Below are 22,920 nucleotides of genomic sequence, written 5' to 3' on the forward strand. Positions count from 1 at the left end.
GGTATGAGGACTCAATTTTCTTGACAGTGAGCAGACTTTCAAGTACGTCCAAATGAACTCAATGATAGATCACAAAATAAGCAGATATTCATTACCGTGATGCCAAATGACCTAATCGAAACTAACTGCGTGGATAAACCTGTGCGGTATAAATTTCTCACGCCGCAAATTGTGCGATGACTTGCGGATGCCCTCGCCGTTGTGCAAAGCCTTTTAAAAGCAGGAATGGAGCTCGTCCAATCGCCGAGGGCTCTGCGGTTGACCGGAAAATGCTTCCAGATTTGTCACACACGCACGCACAGATTCATTGTTCGGCGTGAAAACGCTTCCAGTAAACTTGCATCTATCATCCGAGTGCTATTTTTGAGGTACGGCGCTCGCAATGATTTATGGAGGCCTTTCGACGCCACGCGCGACTCACCCTCCATCATGGGCAAAATCCACCGCTGTAAAAGTAAAATACACTCTGGCGAACCCAGCGAAAATGTACAAAGTCATCTTTTATTCACTCTGGCTTTTGTGTGACAAGTTGCAATGCGCCACTGGGAAGGGTCAAGGAAGTTTGACGATCTATTACTATTGATTATTCAAAGTAGAAGTGAAATGGCTTGAACAAAATGGCCGCCATTTTAGTATGAAAGCACAAAATTCTTAAAGACTAGCAAAACAAACTCCCTCCGTCCACCACCAGCGTACGCGGGCAGATGATAATTTATTAAAAGCCGCAGCTAATTTTCTGTGACGTATTATATCTTTGCCTCAGTAATCATGAGCCCCATTTCATTGAGTGAATTAGGTGCTCACGGCTTGGTGCGATCACAGAGCTGGAAAATGAGTGTTCACAGGCTGCTAATGGCCGGCAGATGAGGCAGACAATCATCTTTAATGTTCAGCAGCAACACAGAGCGGTCTGATATAAAACCATGATCGCTCGCTATTATTATACCAACCTAGTAGGAACACATGGGGGCATTTTGAAAACGGACAATTGATTATATGGTTGGCTTAGCGATTGTTTTCTATGTAGATGTGGGAAGTCTTTGGATCTTATGGTGAGATGATAGAAGTCAAATAGGTTTGTATAGTATGGTTAATGGGGTGAGGATAAGTGATAGTGGTTTGCATGTTTGGGTTAGGGTTCGTAGGGTTGGGGTATGGAATATCAGGTCAGGAACTGTCAGATGCTCAGAGCATTTTAAACATGATAAGTATTTGGGTCTTATGGTGAGATGATAGAAGTCAAATAGGTTTGTATAGTATGGTTAATGGGGTGAGGATAAGCGATAGTGGTTTGCATGTTTGGGTTAGGGTTTATATGGTTGGGGTATGGAATATCAGGTCAGGAACTGTCAGATGCTCAGAGCATTTTAAACATGATAAGTCTTTTGGTCTTATGGTGAGATTATAGAAGTCAAATAGGTTTGTATAGTATGGTTAATGGGGTGAGGATAAGCGATAGTGGTTTGCATGGTTGGGTTAGGGTTCGTAGGGTTGGGGTATGGAATATCAGGTCAGGAACTGTCAGATGCTCAGAGTATTTTAAACAGTTGCGTTGTCATGGTGAAACTTCCTCGCTCATGTTGAAGGGCTGAAACTCATTTTGGGTTTTAAACACTGTGTCACTTGTGACATTAGTCCTGGAACTTTTTTGACACGCGTCAAAGAAACTCCAGCCCCTAGTGGGGTCTCTTATTAGCTGACTCACTAACCTCCGTTTTTCTCAGTCCACTAGCCACATCCAAAATCTATCACAGAAAAACAACCATTTGTGAAGTTCCCTTCTAAATGTCCCCCTACTGCTCTTCTCTGTCTTCCATTGGTTCTAGGTGGTGTTACAGATCATGATCCTTAGAGAAAGTGTTGTTCTGGAAGTTGGCTCTTTTCTGCACCATCTATTCTAACTCCATTCAACAGCCCTCCCCCTTCGCCCTCCCCGCCCTTAACACCGCAAGCTGTCAGCAGTGTCACAACATGACGGGCCGCGACACCACTGAATCTGGCATCGCTTTGTCACCCTGATACACTTAAGCATTGGTTGCACTGCGCTCCGGCTCGGCAAAGACACGCCGTCAAGTGAGGAAAGGCCATTATCTGCAATAGACACAAAAGTACAGGGGATCCCTGCAGACAGAGAGATGATTAAGGGCTAAGTGTCATTCTTCCCGTCTTGCCGGCCCGTTTTAAAGAGCTCTATTTCTTACTGTCCTTTTTACTGCCGAGCCTGCGACTTATCGTCCTATTCCGCCCGCATGCCTGCGAGGAAGGGACACGGGTCTTGACAACCACACTGGGGGGTATTATGTAGAAGGCCTGGTCGTTCAACCGTCACCGCTCCAAACAACCAGAGAGGACCCAACTCGGTTGGCTTTAAACACATGTGGCAGGGAATAAGTCATGACGGGCGTGAGTGGAATTTGGATGTGAAGTATTTGTGGAATGTCCACACAGGGATTGGACATTTGGTGCAAGGGGTGGGGCCGGCCTGGGCATAATAAGTGTGAATGGCCCGGGGATGATTCCTGAGTATCTTCAGTCCAGTGTCTGCTAGCAACTTTGTGACTCTAAACACTGCTTTTTACTTTCGGTTCCTTTTTGTTTTATCAATGTTTTGAGCAAGTTTTGGATATGCATGTCTTTTATTTCACGAAACCACGACTTCTCAACCAAGGCAATACATTTCATTAACACATGAAATTTGTTTTTCAAAAGACATTCTCTTAGAGCTGGCATTTAAAAAAAATGATTCAAAATTAAATTGCTGCACTTAATACATTGGCCTACCGGGCATCGGCCTGCTATGCTTGATGGCACTGAAGACACTGGCCCACTGGGCATCTGCCTGATGGCCAGTCCAGGGTGTATTGATCATTTATGAAACTAACAGAAAATGGATGTAAAACAATTCCAGTTTATTAAAGTATCTAAATTCCTTTGGATTTCAAAGAGTCCATTTTTTTTCTGCCGCTATACTGAATGTTTATCCAACTAAAAACACTACAAGTGTTTTGCCTTCGGGAATTTCAGTGGCAGCTAAGCGAGAGTTTGGATTTGCATTCTGCCTGCCCCAGATTTTCTTGCAGCCAGTGTTGCTGCCCTGAGTGGGAATTCCATCAACAGCCATCCGCCTTCCAAAATTTCTAGGCTAGCATGTGTCCCCCGACCAACAGCCCGAAGACTGGCATTAGTATTCACGCGGACAGACAGACAATCAGCTTGCAGTTTTATCACTCAGCGTGTAAAAATTAGATCTGAGACACGACAGTATCAATAAAAGATCTCATTTCCAGCCTCGCTGCTACAACTGGTCCTCTTTCAAGTGACACTGCGGGTATCAATGGCGCTCTGAATAATGAAAAGCAATTATGTAGCTAAACAAAGCTGCCGCTGTAATGGGCTTTTGTTTTATTTTTACTTTCAAAATGGAAATAGATTCTGTGGTTGCATGTGTGTGTGTGTGTGTGGCTTTTTTCTTCCCTCTCTTCCTCATCTTGTGGGTCACATGCAGGACAATCTTCTCATCACACCCGTCGACCTACAGCGTTCTTGGGACGGAGGTTGCAAGCCGCATGAATTAGACGGCAAAGTCTACATTGAAAGCTCGGCTGCCAGGCAATCTTGCCCAAACAGAAAAAGCGGGAACAGAAGCCGGTTCTTTAGATTGTTTCTATTAATTATTCAAGTGTCAGAATCTCTATCCAATGACCCCCATCAAATGAGCGCACATTATTTAGCAGGCAACCACGCATGAGCATGACGACAATGAGTGAAGTATCGTAGATACCATGGAAAACCTCGGCTCATGCTGCTAATGCGCGGCCTCGAGTGAATTGAGATGATCATTTTTATTCCAATTTTAATTTTGTTTTTCAAAAAAAATGTTAAAGGTAATTATTTATTTAATGACATATTACGGAGAATTTATTAGAGGCATGCACTTGTGAATTATGTCATACATGAGTATTTATGTTTTACTTCAACTTATACAGGTTGTTACAAGCACATTTTATTCATACAATTGCATAAAAATGAATGAAGCAAAATGTGAAACAATCATTGAGGATATTATTTAAGTAATATTTTCATAGTTCTACTCATCTATTGTGAAGATTTTTTATGTATTTATTTTGTTCATACAATTGGATCAAAATGAATGAAGAAAAATGTGAAATTACCATTGAGGATATTTATTATTTAAGAAATATTTTCATAGTTGTACTCGTCTTATGTGAATCTTCATTTATGTGAATAAAATAAATTTGGACAAACTGTTCAAAATGAATGCATCAGTATTTAAAGTATTTACTTAGTTGCAGCTAGTAGTGGGCATTTATTGAAGGTCAGGCTTGTATTTTCTAATGCTTTGTTTTTTAGTATACTTCCCAATTATATTTAGTTTTCCACAAACATTTTGTATAATTACATTAAACCCATATGATTAGCCAGAATATTGTGACAATTTTCTAATATTGTGACACAAATTGTATTTGTACAGGTAGAACAAAATTAAGAAATTGAAACGGAAAACTTTTTTTGCATTTGCTAATGAAGTCTAATGCAACTATTTGAGTAGAGGCATTGCAAACGGGAAAAATCTCAACAAACAAATGTGGAATAAAACAATGTAAATGACGAGCCTCTCAAAAGTGTGGCAAGAATGACATCCTCCCAAAATTTTGTATAAAGATTTCTCAGAACAGTGAAATCAAGTCTATTCTTATGGCCTTGTGGATACTCCATAAATCGTCATAATGGAAAGGAAAGGATGATAAAAATACCAAAGACATCTTTTCGTCTTTCTTCACATGGTGAAAAAATATATTTGGGAGTGCGTGGCGGTTTCCAAACAAAGCCCTGAACTTGTTGACATGAGCTGGGACACGTGTGTGATTGGCATGGTCGTCAACCCGCACTGTTATTTCCGTCTCCCGCCGCACTCGGCCGCTGAATCAAGATTGTGTGCTAATTTGTGCCAGTCAGGAAAGAAGGAGGATGAAGGGTAGACTCACAGGTGTGATGGAGTTCAGTGATGAAAACTGGGCGTGCAGGGTCTTGGAGACCTCACATGGTGGTTGCGGTTCGCATGGTGCCTGGCGGGAGAGGTGGCCACGTTCGCAGCCTCCTGGGTGTGGAGACTTGGCCCTGCAAGGGGGAGATGAAAAAGGCTTTATAGTCATTGCGCAGGCAGGACTGGAAGTTCTGGAAGGGCCCCACCAGCTTCACTAGTGGAAACAGGCTGCCATCTGCTGTTGTGTGGAGGTATTGCACGTCCTTTGTTTTTCAAACGAGATTGAGATACAGTTTCCCAGACTGGTGAGAGTTTTGAGAGACGTATACACATATAGATTTTTAGAATGTTAGGTATTTGTAAATGCGAGGAACCTTCTTTTATGACAAGTAAAACATCAGAAAGCATGTCCTTTGTGCTTTTAATGTGTGCGACTCAAAATTATCAACACAGCACACATATAACGATATCTGGACAAATAATCGTGAGTTTCTTCCAGAACAGATGTCTCTTGTAGTACCGAGACTGACCTGTGAGAGGCAGTGTGGCGCCAGAAGCCATCTAGACTGCCAGGAAACTCAAAGAATAGTACAATGTCCACATTTACCTATTTGTGTGTTTTTTAAGATATACTCACTGGAAAACCTCACTTATTTACTAATTTTGTACTCAGCCCAAAGCCTTGTCTAATACCAAACGATAAATTTGTGTCATCTTTTGGCATCTTAGCGCTAAGGAAATACGGTAAAGTATGGGAGGAAGCTTCAACGGTTTTACAAGCAGATTAGGAAGTGGGCAAAATTATTAACATTCGATAATCAGACCTTTACTGACTGATATGAATGGAAGGAAAAAATGCTCAGATTTGGTCCACTTGATGATACGTGTATAACCCGCTCAAACTGACTTGCTAAATGCTAAAATAACATGCAGGGAACTAGTTGAATTTTCCCCTGCATGTAAAACAAAGCCATTCGTCATGTGACTGAATGTGCTTGTAAAGTTGCTTAATTAAAAGAATCCATTCGCTAACAGTCAACCTTTGCACTTATGTTACAGTTTTCCAAACGAATGAATTATTCAGTAGTGAGGCTAGGCAACAAAAGGCACGGCCGCCTAATGTGTTTGCCTAAATAGCAGTAAAGAGCCGGGCTTCGCCTCTCGCCGCGGATAAGGTACCACTGTTATGCTTGTGCTAAGTGTGTCTCGTTTAATTTAATTCAATAATCCCGATAAATGAAATAAATCCCTTCTGGGACACCAGGCAAGATAATATAAAATGAGTTTGGCGGCGGGAAAAAAATTAGGACATTACGGTTGATTGAGCGCTGACAAAAAGCGGGAATATTACAGCGATATTCTTTATGTTTGTAATTTTCGCAATAATGAAATGAAGGCATCCGGGCGGAAAGCAATCAGTGCCCAAAATGGATGACAGCGATTTGCCGGCTTAGTGAAGGAGGGCGCATTAGCATTTTCGCGCACTCCCAATGCAAATTGTTTCACTTAAACTTTTTAAATACCAGTTCGCGTCGTGACTTAATTTTAATAAGTGTCGGTCGGGCGATAAGAAAACGCCGACTTGACTGGCACATGGCACGCGGCACTCTTGATTCACAAATTTGAAAAAGAGCGCGATTTTCTCAGTTTACGCTGAATTGAGATTATTTAACTATATAATGAAAAATATCCATATCAAAACATTCATTTGAATTTAATGGGGACGCCGGTGTAATTAAATGTGCTCCTCTGCATAAATGGAATTGGTCTTTACTCGAGGCTGCGGGTGCTTGATAATCTTTTACTTACAACTGAGGCCTTTCTGCACAGAATGGGAGTGATTTAATTAACGGGCTATTAAATATGGTTCATACTACAGCAGCTATATTAAAGCCGTGCTTGTGTTTGACGCTGATAATGATTTCCAAGACGCGAAAACATACGCTTACAGCTTTGTGTGCTGTCAGTTTTTGGGGGGTTTATTGATACCGCCATCAACTATGGAGGAAAATGAACGGTTGGGTTTATGAGGCGCACTAACAGTCGTTGCCTTCAAAGCTTTGCCACAAAAGATCAAAAAGACAGTTATGCCTGAGGGCTGACTTAATGGTTTACATAATAAATAAATAAAATATGCAAGTTACTGGTTCTTGTTGGGAAATATGTTGCAGTGATCATGGGGTCAAATTTGAGAATTTTTCCACCCGGTCAGGGCAGTAATTGTAAATGCTGAACCGGTTTAACTTGTTTTAAATCCTTATAGGTGTGTACTTTTTTACATAACCAAATATTTGTGTTTTATTTTTTTCATAAAAATCTAATTGGGCAAACCCCAAAGAATATTTTGAGTTTTGCTAATGTAAAAATAGTCTTTCGTGCATTTTTAACAAAATGTTTACAGAACTTATTGTCTCTTCTATTGTCCCCCGACTTAAATATGGAAGAAAAAACATCTCGACATTTTTTGGGTGAGCAAACAACTATTCAGGGACAGCGGCCTAAGACTCCAAACACCACCCTCGAAGACGCACGACTATTTTCCGGCAACGGCAGCCTCAAATTGATTGAGCCGTCCTTGAACATCTGTTGTTCCGTCCAAGTCTCAAAGGTAATCCCGCTAATGGCCCTCTAAGCTATCCACATAAACACATACATAAATAAAAATGTTTCCGAAGAGAGTCCCGTCATTGACTCGCCGGTAATCAATTCTCCAGTCACATCTGTTGATGAAGGTTCAGGAAGTAGAGAACAAGATATATACGGCAATCAATGCCTGGCACCGGACGGACAGCGAGTGACAGTCACAGCTCCGGCGGGAGTCCGAATTTACACACCGAGTCTGTCGGGGCGGAGGCCGGCGGAAAAAGTGAGCGGCGGAATGTTGTCTGCATCGACACAAGAGGGAAATTATGGGCCTGAGTGAAGTCGCTGGAGTGGAAGAGTGACATTCTATCATTTAACGTTACCTAAGACAATATATGACTAGAGCTGGATGAGTGACACCTCAGGACGAGTCTTTGTTGCAGCGTTGTTTGAACTAGAAAAAGCTGTCAATACAAAATGAATCACCATTTCGAAAGACAACTTGGATTCTCGACAGTCGCAATGTATTCCACTTGACATTAGCGGTGTGCACGATTGCTATTGATCAACTACCGTATAAATACTCGTGATGTGCTGATCGATACAAAAATATCAATACCTTGGCTACCAGATTTGTATGCACAATATTTGATTCTCATATCAATATATCAGGCATTTGAAGTCATGTATATTAAGTGTAAGTAGCAATCATTGAGAAGTTGTCAAAATGATACAGAGCATTTAGTAATCGTATTCTTAGCCCACAAGCTATTTTACAAAATTGTTACTTTTTGTATAATATGGCTAACAAAACACATCTTACAAGTAACTAATTATGGAATGACCCAAACTACCATTTAACAAAGAAAAACATCCAATACATGCAAAAATAAAAAAATGTGATTTCATGTTTCCACCCCCCACTAAAATATTTTGATATCAGAGACAAAGCTCTTATTTTGGATTGCTCCAGCTGCCGTGCAATATTCATAAATTAGATTTCAGATCTGCTCTTCTTTTATTAGTTTAGGTGTTATTAAACACGATTGCTTCATCTTAATAGAATATATTTCCAGGGGCCCGCTGGATATGCTTAGGAGCTGATATTCAAATTCAATAACATGGCCTGTACTTAGTGCATGGCACTAATAAATGCCAATGTATGATGCATATGCAGGCCGGGCTCTGTGTGGATGTTGTGGCAGGCAGTAATAATACCGTCAACGTCCTTCACCGGGAAGGGGGCAGCGATGGAGGGGGGGCTGCGTTGAACCAAGCCCGGGTGACCTACATACTGCCGCGGGGAGGATGAAAGGAGGGAAGGTAGCATTTCTGATTTCCTTGTATTCATACTTTAACTAGACAAGCCAAAGCCTCAAAGAACATACACACCTCAGGTGGAGAGTAATTCATGATAGGGAACAGTATCCATAGCTGATGGTGAGCGGTAACGATCTTTTAGAGGAATGTACTGTGTCGATATTTTGTCACACTGCTAGCGCAAGACATGCTAGCACTGAAAGCGACTTTGTTCATTAACAATTTGCCACAAAACAATACAATATGTTGCGATATTTTGTTCGATCCCCACTACACGTAACACCGATAACAGAAGCCAGTTGGACAGCACCAAGTTTTGATTTTTTTGTATGGCGAGATATATTGACGTTTTGTTCGGCAACATTAGTATGGATATCTGAGAGATAACGGTAGAGGTATACCGTTGTCAAACTGAAGGCCCGGGGGCCAGATCCAGGCCTCAACATTATTTTATGTGTCCCAAATCAGGTGCGTCGACTTCATATTTTTGAAACTCGTGTTAACTTTTAGCAACACTGAAGTATGAGATATTGCATATGCCTCCTTTAAAATAATTTGACGAATAGTCGTACAAACAATTATTGACCTCCTTCTGATTTAAAAAATAATTATCCTTCAATTTGTGGTGTATATGTGATAATTGAATATGTGTGCAATTAAGAAAGAAAATGACAACAAAGGTTAGGACCTCTCTAAAGGATTTTTTTCTGGTCCTGAAACGAATAACCGTAAAGCTAGCGTTCCAGTTTGTAGGCGTACAGTAGCCGGACTGTGGCGCCTCACCTCTTGGCCTTTGCGAGGTTAAAACTTGGCGTCCCCGTTGTCGTTCCAATTTTTATCAGGAAACCTGCTCCTGCAAAGGTTGCAGCTTAGGAAGCTTAGCAACGGCGACGAGTGACCTTTTTATTATGAATATTTCTATTTCATCATTATTATGATGGAATGGAATCTATGCATATGATCAGCACAATGGATTTCTTTTTCATTAGTTGTGTAAAATGCCAGTCGGGTGAATGAACGGAAGGGCAGTCGCGAGTGCCTGACAGATTACCCACCCTCTACTGGCGTGATCTGACAATGAGAATTAATATGCGCTCTCCATCCCGCTCTCCGTTTGTTGCCAGAGGTTTTTTGCCATTGGCCACCAACTTTATCAGAGGTAACATTATCAAGAGCTTTGCCGAGAGCTTCTTCCATCTTGCTCGCACGTGAGTGTGCCCAACACTTGTCACTGTCAATCACGGGGTGATAATACGCAGACAATTCTCTCATTTGGTTTAATAAAATCTCTGGGTTTATTTGAAGTGCAGTCATTACAGCAAATAATTGCTGCATTGAGGTTTTAGCCCGACCGTAGCCTCGGGGATGAGAGAAGACTATTGCTATATGAAGGATCTGCCGGCTGGGTGGATTTTAACCCTTGCTCCCCAGTTGTTCATATATCTAAAATGAATATTACATTTGAATCTCAACCTGCCGTTCTTTATTCAAACTAACATTGTTATTACGCATTATCCCAATATGGAGTCATTCGTTTTTCGCTCCTTGCGCTTAGGCGGTTTCCATGGGGGACCGCCGGCTGTCATTTAAACCAAATTGTGGCTGTGAATAGGCGGCTTAAAACTCTCGAAGGAAAAAGACAGACAGGAAGGAACATATTTCATATCCAGGTTAAATACGCTGGCCGTCCCGATTGCAATGATGACTGAAAAATGCAAACAATTAGATAAAATGGCCGTTGTTGACGGGCAGACTAAAATGAGGGAAATTTTAGCCGGGGTTCTCTTACATCAATGTCTTCAGTCTACGACAAAAATAAAACGAATTGGCCTTGTTTCGAAACAGAGTCTACATTGGTAAGTGAATTCTTAAAAAAAAGTTTAAAATAAAAGTTGATGACTTGTAGACTAAAGAAGAAAACTGCAGCGTATCACACATTCAATTAGTTAATCCAATCTCCCCGGCAGTCATTAGTATATTTGTTTGACCAAAACAAGGTCACGAGTTGATGAGCAAAAGGTAACTCATTAGAAAAGCAGCGGCGTGTGCATTTGTTAGCGACGGATAGTTGATCCCAATGTCGAAGGAAGGCAAAGGCGCCATCAACTTATTTGTTTGGAGGTCGCCTTTGATTGGTAAGTGTCAAAAAAAGCCCGAGTGACCTTGCCTCCTCCCCCCGCTGCTCAAATAAGCAAGCAGGACACTAATTAACTTTGTCAGTCAAGTGTACATGGGACAATATACAATCAAATAACAAATAATGAGGTCAATAATTTCTATTTACTCTCAAACTTAGACAATGTCATTCCTCCACCCATTAATACAACCACTCATGCGTTAAATGAGTTTTTTTTCTTCTCACCCAGAGAAATATAATTAGGCGTAATTGTTAAGAAATCAATCTATCAACGGAACGCCGAGGAAGTGTGGTCGAAAAACTAAGAGAAACCCGAGACGCAGATGGTGTGGATGCGTGCTAGCCTCGGGGGACGCTTGCTGTGCATCGCACCGAAACGTTCAATTTGAGGCAAGTGCGTATTGTCGAGTGGCCTCAAGCACTTAGCAGGTGTTTGGCCTCTAACTTTGCAACCCTGCTTGTATTATTCGACAGTGCCACCTAAGGCTGGTTCAATTAATTCATGTTATTGGTTAATTCAAAATCATTGATTTTTTTTTAGCCTCTTTTGAACAACATGTTATCCATCACTGATATATTGTGTGCCAGTTTCTTCATTGAAGAGACGAGAGTTCTTTGATACAGATGTTTACCGTGATCTTAATTCTTTGACATCACAGCCACACCGTAGAACTGGTGAGACAACACATAAGTCAAATACAAAAGTAAAACATACATACCACTTTGGCCTGCCAGTGAACAACTGGGTACTTTACTTATTAACCTATTCAACTTATTAACTTCGCAATAACGCGTCGTAGGTCGGCCATTAACTATCGCGCTGTTGCATTACGCCACCTTCCCGCTTCTTTCTCAGAAACAAGAAGTGCCCTCGAAGTTGGAAACCAAAAGGTTTCAATTGTTACTCAATACCAACAAGACACTGCCACAAACTATGTACAAACAACAAGAAATACATATAATTTCACACAAAAATAATTTGCGCACCATGAAAAGCCCGAACCATCGCCAGAGCCGCAACAGCGATACCCAGCGGCCAAAGACATAACTGCGTGCCGACTTCGGCAGTTACATATTGCTTACATTTCTGTTTATTTCTTTCATTTATTGTAACAAATCTGAAAAAAATGTATGTTGATAAACTGGATGAAATTTAGTGCAACCCTGATATTGACAAAAAAAAAAAATCTGCATTGTAGCATTTCACACCGGAACAAAGTAATTAAATTATCTGTTTTTATGATTAAAAATTATGTTGAAATCCAACCAATTTGGATCTTGAATAACTTCATCTGTTCAACTTTGATCATTCCTAAAAATATTGATTTCAGGTTTCACGATGGCCATAGTTTGGTGCCCCGCATACTGATAATCGGGAATTTAACTCCGCGTAATTCTATATCTTGGCACGAGACACCTGTCAAAGCAGACAGCTGCTTGCTGAGCCATTTGGTTGACTTTATTTTTACTTCCACTTTACCACATGAAAACCTGAAATGAATATAAATGAATAATTTACACTAGGTAAATGGTAATTTTGTCAGGTAGGATGGGTGGTTTAATATAATTCACGATGTCTTGGTTGTTGTGTTTTTGGACGGGGGTGTTTTTTCAGGCTTTATCCACAGGTTGTCGCTGTTGTATCAGTCCAGCTGTTTTTCCTATTACCCAGTTGGCCACATCTGAACCAATCAAACGCCATAACGTTTATTATACCGACCAATGAGAATGCACACTCGCCCATAGAAACGCCCATTCGTCGTTACGGGTTAGATTGAGCTCCGGCTGTCAGTGTTAGCTATAAACACCAATAGCTAGTTTAGCCGTGTTTACACCAGTGGAAATGGCAATCAGCTGAGCATTTCAGCACATGCAAGTCGATGTAAATACTTTTTAAAGTTATAGCGCGTCTTGAACAAGCACGGTGAGTATTTCCTGATCAAATTCGTCCGTCACGTAAGTTGTCATCGACGCTGAATTTACTTATGCTAATGCTAAAGGTTGGGTTAAGGGAGAGGCAGGTGAGGTTACATCAGATTGTTTTGAATACGGCCCAGATCTTTAGAATCCATTTGGTCAAGTAAAAATCACATTGTCTTCAGAAATATAACATCCAGTAATAAGGGACAAGAAGTTATCCGCCTATGTAGCGTAATTAAGCACATCACAGCAAGGCGAATGACTGTGTAAACCGATCCTCTTGTCAGGCGTGCCACTGTGAACAACTGGCATAACGTTACATGTATCTCTGTTGTATTCAGCCTACTATTGTACGAATGGAGTAGTAGGTGTGCTAAAATGTGTAAAACAATCGGTACACTCAATTAAACTGTATTAAAAACACACTGTACCTTATACCAAGTGGAAGAGCATTTACTTGTCCCACCACTCACAATGCTTCTTTGGTATAGATAAAGGAAGAACTTCGATATTTTTCTGCTGCAGACCTGATTATTATGTTCTTAGACACAATTGTCACTTGTTTTTTTTCCCCCTTCAGTTTCAGATCATTTTAGCATAAATTGCCCACTCTGAATGGCCTGCCCACCACCTGTCATGGGACCTACTTAAAGAAAAAGGAGGGATACCACACTGAACTTCTACATGAGTTATGAACCTAAACCCCTTCTGGAGCATGTCTGCCAATACGAGTCGTAAGGTAATGTGAAGGAGATGGTCCTATTTCTGGTGGAAATGTGATATGCTGTCCCGTGATTTGTAAAATATCGGAAAATACAGTGGAATTATGCTGCAGTAATATTTCAAAAATTTCCACAAAGTGTTTGTCTCATGTTGAAGTGTCTCCCATTATGTTACAGAGACCTGAAAGTGAGGACCAGGGTGGACAAGGGGAGTTGAAAAGCAGCCCGTCCCGGCTGCCCTTTGGCAAGAAGCAGCTTCCAGTCATCCCCAAGAATGCGGCAGCCGTCACCAAGCCTGCAGCCTTGGGAAGCCCCGCCCACTCCACAAATGGCCCGCATGCACCCTACGGCCCATTTTACTTGGAATACTCCCTACTGGCGGAGTTGTAAGTTGCCGTGTCAGCGCGTGAAAGGATTTTTAGTTTACGTGCTTTTTGAATTGATTTGCTTGTCGTGTGACCTGCAGCACACTCGTGATTAAGCAGAAACTCCCTGGAATTTATGTACAGCCATCTTACAAGTCAGCACTTAGTAAGTATGCAGAATGCTTGAAAATAGAGAGAGAGGGGGGGGGGGGGGGGGGTAGTTCAACAAAATTGTGATTCCCGGTCATATTTACCACCGTTGTGTTCCTGTGTACTGTGTAGTGTGGTTTGGAGTCATATTCATCAGACATGGCTTGTACCAGGATGGAGTCTTCAAGTTCACTGTGTATATCCCAGATAACTATCCAGATGGTGATTGTCCGGTGAGAAATGTTTGTTCGGCTAATTACCTGTAGAAAAAAAATCTTAATTTCATTCACACAAAGAGAAAACCAGCAAGTGTTTACTGCTCCTTTAGTGTGTGGTGTACTCAATAACTAATTGGAACCCGAGCCACTGCACGCATAACAATTTTTGCCGTAGTACCAAGACTGACCTGTGAGAGACAGCATAGTGCCATAGGGAATGCAGACTGCTAGAAAATATAAAGAAAACTAAATAGAAGACAAAATGGAAGAAGCTAGGCTAACTGTTTGCTTATCTGCTGTTACAAGCTTAGCGATTGTACTTGACATTTTGTTGTGGTAACTGACAGTTCGACCCAACCACATCCTCATTCACTTGGCCCAAGTCTGTGTTGGCTGCACATACAAAAAACTTAAATACTGAACAGGTTTCACATTTATGATGACAGCTCAACCCCCCACAACACACTTTCTGATCGAGGCTGGTCTACTTAATGTGAATTAAACTACTGGCCCTGTTTCCGTAACTCCCTTGACGATGCTATTGTTTTGATGTTCTGCTTTACAGAAATTAGTGTTTGACATGCCAGTCTTCCATCCACTCGTCGACCCAGTTTCCGGCGAGCTTGATGTCAAAAGAGCTTTCACCAAATGGAGGTGAACACGAATGCAATTTTTACACACCTTACATCAAAGTCCATCAAATGTTTAATTTGCTGTTTTGTGTTTTAGGCGGAATCACAACCATATCTGGCAACTCCTCATGTATGCCCGTACTGTATTTTATAAGATCAACACCTCGGAACCCATCAATCCAGAAGCTGCTGTATTGTGAGTGTCCTATTTGAATGATGTTGTAAAAAATCAGAACAAAGAAATTGTTGCATCTGCCCATATGTACCTTAGCTTATCGTTAATTATCCTCATTTGGGTCATGGGTGAGCCGGAGGCTCTCTACACGGTTTTCATAATCGTATTCCCCCTCAGGTACGAGAAGGACGTGCAGTTGTTCAAGAGCAAAGTGGTGGACAGTGTGAGACTATGCAACAGTCGTCTGTTTGACCAGCCCAAGATAGACGATCCCTACGCAATAAGGTTGGTGGCTCATCCTCATGCATTGTGATCTTTGAGTGTGTGATTAACTTTGTCGGCTGTTATTGTGCTGCAGCTTTTCTCCGTGGAACCCAGCTGTTCACGAGGAAGCAAAAGAGCGAATGTTTGCATACAAAGTAAGTCCATCACGAAGTTCATCAAGAGTACTTGTACTTGTTTGCTTTCTCAGGGTCCGAATCAGGTTTGTGCAAGAGCATGAAAGCAAAATAAATCGGCATTACTAAAAGTGTTCTGGTGCTTTCATACAAAAGTGCTGATTCTGTATGCCATATTAATATTTGTTATTTGCACTAGAGACGACCTGAGGACCACCACAAGGGAACGCAGGGCTCGGGTCTGTCCTGGGTCAAACCCGGGTCGACGCAGCCCTTCAGCAAAGACGACAGTCCTCCTCGGAGTTGAGGCTGCGCTCGCACCCCCCGCTGGCCACTAGTGGGGAGGCACACGCATCGCCGGCCGCACCATATTTGCGAGCCGAATCCACAAATAAGGACATTATGAATATTGCTCAGCTTTAAAAGCTTCGCCCACCAACAGCTTTAGCAGACATAAACCAAGTTGATAAGGCAAAGATGACAAATGGATGTCTCTGATGTAGAATCTAGCATTTCACATAGCTGTTTCAGGATCCATATGCACAGACTGGCTGGGCTCAGTGATTACATGCTGTCGGAAAAGTCCAAAAAGAATGCAGTGGATGTCACCATCTCGGCTCAGGACTGTTTTTATTCATCACGCCAGGAATGTCAATTACAGCTGGGCCAAGACCAGACTTCCAATCTGTCATTTTTTTTTTTTTAAATCGTTTCTTTCCGATGATAGCTTTTAAATGCGTTGCTCGATAAAGAGATCTTTTTTTTTTTTTTGGTCTGCTTGTTAAAAGTTTGATGTGTAAATAAGAGGTTTTTGATTTAAAGAAAAAAAAATGCAATTTTGGGTTTGCTTTTTTTTTTTTTTGCCAGTCTTAAGTTACTAGAGCTATCCCACGTGACTCCAAAGGTTCATATTTGCTTTTCCCCACTTTTGTCTCTCCAACATGTTATAATGATAACATGTACTTTTAATTTTATTTGATTAGACTATGATCTGGACATTTGATTGGTTTTCAAAGAAAAAGCTGCTAGATCTAGTTGTGAAAGAAAGGTAACCATTTTTTATAAAGCATCACCTTCAAATCAATTTTATTTTGATATGTTCTTTACAAAACGATTTACATCACAACATAAGATGACAAGCTGTCAATGCATTCTTGTAACATTAATAAAAATGTTGATTTATTAGCCGTGTTTTGTTTTTATTTTAATTGATTTGCCAGCAACGATACGCGATACTAAATCCCTTTTTTCCCTTGCTGCAGCTATTTCATTTTAATTGTGCTTTTCAAATGAACCTGACCTAATCCATGTTGCAGTTTTGTAAAGAGAGTTTACTCGAAATATTTACAGAGAAAGACAAAAGATGTAATACCCCAACTTGGCCGTTCGAGGTCAGTATTGTCTCGCAATAGTGGAGCTCATCTCCGGGGCGCCTGACATGTTCGCATGGGAGGACTGACTTGTAGTCCATGTGCCAAAGTAAAAGCTCTCCGGATTGGCTTCTTTGGCTCACAACGCGGCCATCTTATGCACCGTGTCACGACACCACAACACACGGGGACTTTGGCCCGGAGGCAGCGTGATCAAATCAACCGCTCTTCAATTGTGGGCGGCGCCGTAGCGCCCCGCACTCTCGCACCGGGTTTGTTTGTTTCTTTAAACTTTATTTGTTTTTGTTTTTTAATGACACTTCTCTGGAGTGAAATTGCATTGAACGCCCGGACGTCCAATCAGGGAGGAGGTCACTAGTATGCAAATGTGCCGTTATCGGCAGTCACGTCAGCAGCGGCGGCAGCAACACAGAAGCAGGCAACCAGCAGCGCCCGCGGAGGTGGCGGTGGTGGTGGCCGGGCTTGGGTTTGGGCTTGGCGGCGACGCAGAAGCGGCTGTGCGGAGGTCGCCCGCAGAGCAGCCAACTTCACCGAGAACACGCACGCATGTCTCCGCTTTTGGCGTCGCTTCGACCGGCTGCCTTTCGGGTAAGCCACCGCCGCCTTCCCTGACACTTCATTGCGCTCGTGTGGCTTCTCTTCGGAGAGGAAGCTGTCAAACGCCTCTTCTTTGCGCACTTGTTCCACGCACTTTTCGAGCAACACAAACCGGACTTGGCGTAGTTTCCCCCCGCCGAAGTGAAGCTGGTCGCTCCGGGGTCCTGAACTGACAGCGACCGGTGCCGTTCGGTGGGTCGGTAGTGGGCTTAACAGTGTGCAATTGAAACTGAAACTCAGCCCCGGAAATAACACCCGGCGTGGTTGTTATCTCGGACACCATCGACATCGACCCTAACCCTAACCCCCCCCCAACCAACCTACACTTACACCCTCTTTCGTCCACCAACCCCCCATCTCCGCCACCTTTTGGCTCTCCCTCAGTGGAAAATCAACTATCTTCAACTATTGCTTTTTTTCTTCTTCATTCGACGCAGTTTGGCTTATTCTTAGAGAATTTGACCTTAAATCGGTGTCTTGGTGGATGCTACACTACTTGACTTGAGGATCTTGGCTAGAAGTAACACAACGGAATATAGTAACAAACTTTTCCTCGGTAAAGAAGAAATGGCTCAATTAGGGGGTCAATGTGTTCGTCTGTTTGTTGATATCATTGTGCAAGTCGTGGTGATGCTGCAAACAGCTGGAAGTCGACACATGTGAGGGTTCCCCTTCACTGTGGGTTACAAGGAAGGAAGGAAGGAAGCGTGTTAAGGTTAGTTAGAAGGCTCAGGATTGGTTTTCTGTCGATTTGAAAGAAACCGTGCAAGGCTTGGGTTGTTTTTGTGTCACTTCCCACGCTCTTACCTCAGTTGTCGATTCATTTCTGACCACACTTTGACGTCAACGAGGAAGTATCTCACGTGTATCTGAGTTATCTTTTTTACTCAAAGTCAAGCCCCTTTCTCACGGTGATTCCGCAAAATGTCCACATCGTATTCTCTTTCCACAGAACACAGCAGTGTCTTTTTACACAGAACCCAGTGAAGCAGGATGTTTGCACTTTCACGCAAAGACACAACATCCTTATATGTGTAATTACATCAAGTCAGATACTTGGGAAATACTGAATAACTGCGCAAAATTAGCACATCTGAGCCGTAATGGTAGATTTATCGTATTACACCAACAGAACTTGATTGTCAAATTTCACGACTCTTTCCCGGCATTGTGGAATAGTTTCCCTCCTCTGGTACATCTCTGAAATAGCTTTGGTTGGGGCCATTTTACAGAACAGCGACATGAAGAGGAAGATAAAATTCTGGCTAATACAAGCAGTGTGTAACTTGTTAACTCTGCGTGCTACTCATTCTCAAAATCAACGCTACAAGGAAAAGCTTGAAAAATGAGGGCTCTGTCAAATTAGTAAACATAGTCATATTACAACAGCTTTTTTTGTCCTTATTAGCTTAGCATTAGCATTTATTTGTGGATGTAAGTTTTATGCAATGCCATTATTGTTTTGAATGTTGTCAAACTTCGAGTCACAAAACATGGCGGCCATGTTTTTCTTTTCTCATACAGTTCTCCGTATCATGGAAAGGCAAATTACCACCACGTACAGGGTCTGATTGGAACATCAATTTATGATCAATCACGTTCTGTGTTTTTTTTTTTTAAGTATATTAAATAAGAATAGCAGAACATCTTTTCTCATAATCAACCGCCATTGTGTAATATTAGCCTCAGAGAGATAGGAAGAAGGAATCTTCTATTATCTGCCATGATTGTTTAGCCTTGACGCAAGTTGGCGGAGGTCTGCGGGCTTCGATTTGTTTCTGCGGCTTGTGGTTGTGAGGTCGAAGGTGAGTTGTGTGACCGGTGCATGACATGCACTTAAGGCTGGATGGATAGATGCACGATTATCCATGGTGTACCTTCTTGGTGTACTTTGTTGATACAAACTGTGACTATTTCGCATCCATTCGGATTCCCTTACAAAAAAATTAAAAAACATTTGAGTCTTGCAAATTTCCTGAAAGCATTTCCTCGAGATTGCCAAATGGCATGTCTGCACAAGGACGGAGCATTCGCTAGGCTCTGTCGTCTTCCGTTGGTCTGTGGTCGCCAGGCACACGCCCTCAAAGGACTTCGTCTGCCTCTGTTCCTGGGCTGTTGAAATTCTATCAGCTGTCAACGCCTCCCTGCGCGTCCTACCCTGCAGCTCTGTTGGCTGTCGACTTTAGAAAAGGTTGTGGTGGTGCTGGTGTGGGGAGGAGAAGGGGGGTTGTGTTTGGGGGAGCTCGGGAGGAGGGAGGGGGCATTCAAGGGGTCGCACGAAGAGGCACCTGCTGCCGGTGGCTGGCAGTTGGCTGGCGCCAGCTGCTTTTGCTACACACATGAAAAGCCTGCTGATAGATAATTGACAGCGCAGAGTTCCTGACCTAGCTATTACGTGGTTTTAGAGCGCTTCTTTTCAACGCCGCATGGAGGGCCATTATGGAAATCTACTAGTCAACCAGCATGTTTCACCCAAGGATTGGATGATAAAAATAGATGCAGTGAGGAGGGGAAGTCATGGCTTAGTTCATTGTTTTTTTGTGTGTTTTGAATAGTGTCAACTTTATAGACAAAATATGTATGTCTGAAAGACAAAATTTGTCTTTTGTCCCAAGTCAGCTAGAAGTTATTTGCAATTAGTGATTTACCCGAGTTAAATTCTTGGGCGAATGCCTCTTCTTGCGCCGAATCAGATGGATTAGGCTTCAGTTACCCGCAAACCAGGAAATGGACTGGATGGATAGAAAAGCCTGAAGCAACCGTTTTGTGACATCTTCCGTGTTTATGTTTGTCCCGTTTTTACAGATTCATGATGTGATGCCATAGCTCTTCGAACACTGGTTCACCATAACCAACGCGGATCCCCTGAACTTCTGAAGGTTCCGTGACCCCATCAGAGCTCCAGTATGGATTTTTTTGACGACCCCAATCTCTTTGGTGGAGGTCTGGAAGGGGTGGACGTCGACGGCTTCCCGTCAGCTCCGTCGTTTGTGGATGAGCTCAATCTCACCGCAGACTTTGAGCCTATCCAAGTGGAGCCTCTCGCTCCTGGGAAAAACCAAGACATGATGCTGCCGGTGTCTTCCACGTCCAACCACCAAGCCGTGCCTTCGTACGGTCAGCAGATGGGGCACTACATTGGAATTAAGGCACAGAATCCTGTTGGGCAGCCATTTTCCAATCCTGGTGGCACAGGCGGTGTGGCGGCAGAGCAACGGGGCCATTACCACAATGGCCCCGTCAGCCAAGTACCTCAATCCAATGGGTTGTTCTTCAACAGTAGCAGCCCGATGTGGGGGAATCAGGACCAGAACGGTAACATGTACCATCCTTTGTCCCAGCAGCAGCAGCAGCAACTGTACAACCAGCAAATGCATGTCGGACAGCCACAAAGGCATCATCCGCATCAGCACAGGATGCGTCAACAGCAACAACGGCTGAGTCACCCGCAACAGCTGTTCAACCAGAGCCAGCATCAACACATGAACATGCAGGCCATGCCTTTGCAGCAACGCCACCATCACGGGTTCCCCTTTCACCAGGGGAGCCAGCCTCAGAGCCAGCAGCAGGTTCACCAGAGTCCACAGCAGCCTCAACACCAGCTAGCTGCGGTGGGAACAAGGTTTCATTCAGCAGTAGTGCCGAGTCCAAATGACCACATGCCGGGATCTTGCCTGCAGCAGCAACAGAAGCGCAGCTTCTCTTGCCGATTAGGAATGGTTGAAAACAACCCACCCATGGAGTCGTCATCTTTGGTTCACTCACTGCCCACTTACTCTGTGAGTTCTGTCACCACTTACCGACCAGCTCAGTACCCTTCCTACCCCGGAGAGCCAGAAATGTGTCTGAGTCGGCCGTCTATGTCGTCGGTGGCGGCGGGCCGAGCCGCCGCCACCGCTACTCCCCTGGCGGCAACTCTGCCCGAGCTCCCGGGGGCAGCATGTCAGTTCCCATCCGCATCACTTATGGGTCAGCATCATGCTCAGACCTCCGTTAATCAGGCAGAGCAATGTCCTTTTCAAGCTTTACGCTGTCGTGGAGAAACGCAGGGAAACAAGTTGTCCGAGATGTTTGGCGAATCCATGAGCTGCTACCCGGGTGTGGCCCACCAGTTGCCCTCTGAGCAGCCTCAGCGCCACGCGAACGGATACCCATCCCTCGGGGACAATCTCTTGGCATCGGAGGCTCAGAATGGAGATTTGGCAGGGTTGGAGCCCCCTGACCTCTTGCCGGACTTTCTGCCCCAGCTGGAGGCCGCGCTCAGCCAACCAGATCAATCCAACGGTTCCTGGGGTGATTCCAACCAGGCGTGGGGGCACGAGCATCGGACACAAACACCTGTTGGACAAAAGGAAGACAAGGTAATACCGTTTCTTTGCTACCTAAGCATACATTTGGAAACTTATTCAGGGTAGTTATTTTATGCTTAGCGGGCAAATATCTCCATTCACAGTTGTTTTATGAAATAAAACACATACTTGCGCAACACACAATACACGCAACTTTAAGTGATACAATATTACGATATGTTTGGAAGCGCGTGCAGTTCATTCCTACACCTTGAACATTACAAATGAAGATTGAAAGAATATTTCTGTGCTTCTCCGGGTGTAATGGACGTCAATCTGACCAGTTGGGTGATGTTTAACTAATTTTGCCCAGATAAAGTGCACTGATGTCAAGTGGGGAATTGTCTCGCCTTGGGCAGGAGGGTAAGAGAAAGCCCGCAGAAAAGGACGATTAAGACAAGCGACCGTCCAGCCAGACTTGTCTATCTTCCCCGTACACCGACAGCAGGTCAGGCCTGATTAGGCTAAGAGTGGAGTGTCTTCAGGACTTAGCTGTAAGCATACTTAGGGCTATATCAAGATGTGGGTCAGGGCAAGCCAGGAGCGCACTCGAGTGGAGTGTGGGGGGAAGGTTGCACGCTGTTGCGGTAGCTGCCACAGTGGCCGCAAGTGCTGGCGCACGCATGAGCGAGGCGAGGCTGTCGGAGGAAGAAGAGGGGGGGAAGAAGAAAAAAAACAAAGTGTGGCTGAAGGAGAGCACTCCGGGGAGGGGGAAGGGGGAGATGAGGAGAGCAGTGGAAAAAGACGGACAGCTTAGGAAAGAAAGGGAGGGAATCAGACAGCAAGGAAGAGCACCAGTGGGAGAAAATAAATGGCGGGTGGGTGTGGGGAGATGCCGGGGGATTGCCTGAGCTGGCTGTAACAGGCTTCAGGCAGATCCCGGATCTTGACTTGGCGAGTTCTCGAGCAGCATCCCCGCTAGACTCTGGCTAGTGAGTGACACATGTCGAGAGGCATA

General features: G+C 43.5%; 2 protein-coding genes across 6 annotated transcripts in view; both read left to right on the forward strand.

Moving 5' to 3' along the window:
- Positions 1–13,550: 13,550 nt before the first annotated feature.
- aktip (akt interacting protein) lies at positions 13,551–16,810 on the forward strand. Its single transcript, XM_049719126.2, has 9 exons — positions 13,551–13,704; positions 13,865–14,073; positions 14,154–14,218; positions 14,335–14,435; positions 14,986–15,074; positions 15,150–15,248; positions 15,405–15,512; positions 15,586–15,646; positions 15,825–16,810. The coding sequence occupies exons 1-9, from the start codon at positions 13,657–13,659 to the stop codon at positions 15,930–15,932; spliced, it is 888 nt and encodes a 295-aa protein (XP_049575083.1). The 5' UTR covers positions 13,551–13,656; the 3' UTR covers positions 15,933–16,810.
- Positions 16,811–17,174: 364 nt separating this feature from the next.
- Positions 17,175–22,920, forward strand: part of chd9 (chromodomain helicase DNA binding protein 9) — a 42,884-nt gene continuing 37,138 nt past the window's right edge. For all 5 annotated transcript variants that reach the window (XM_049719117.1, XM_049719118.1, XM_049719120.1 and 2 more), the window contains exons 1-2: positions 17,175–17,604; positions 20,419–21,974. In XM_049719117.1, coding sequence (XP_049575074.1) covers positions 20,520–21,974 — 1,455 coding nt within the window. In that variant the 5' untranslated portion in view covers positions 17,175–17,604; positions 20,419–20,519. The remainder of the gene's footprint in view (positions 17,605–20,418; positions 21,975–22,920) is intronic.

Source organism: Syngnathus scovelli, chromosome 4, assembly GCF_024217435.2.
Source record: "Syngnathus scovelli strain Florida chromosome 4, RoL_Ssco_1.2, whole genome shotgun sequence".
Lineage (NCBI taxonomy): Eukaryota > Metazoa > Chordata > Actinopteri > Syngnathiformes > Syngnathidae > Syngnathus > Syngnathus scovelli.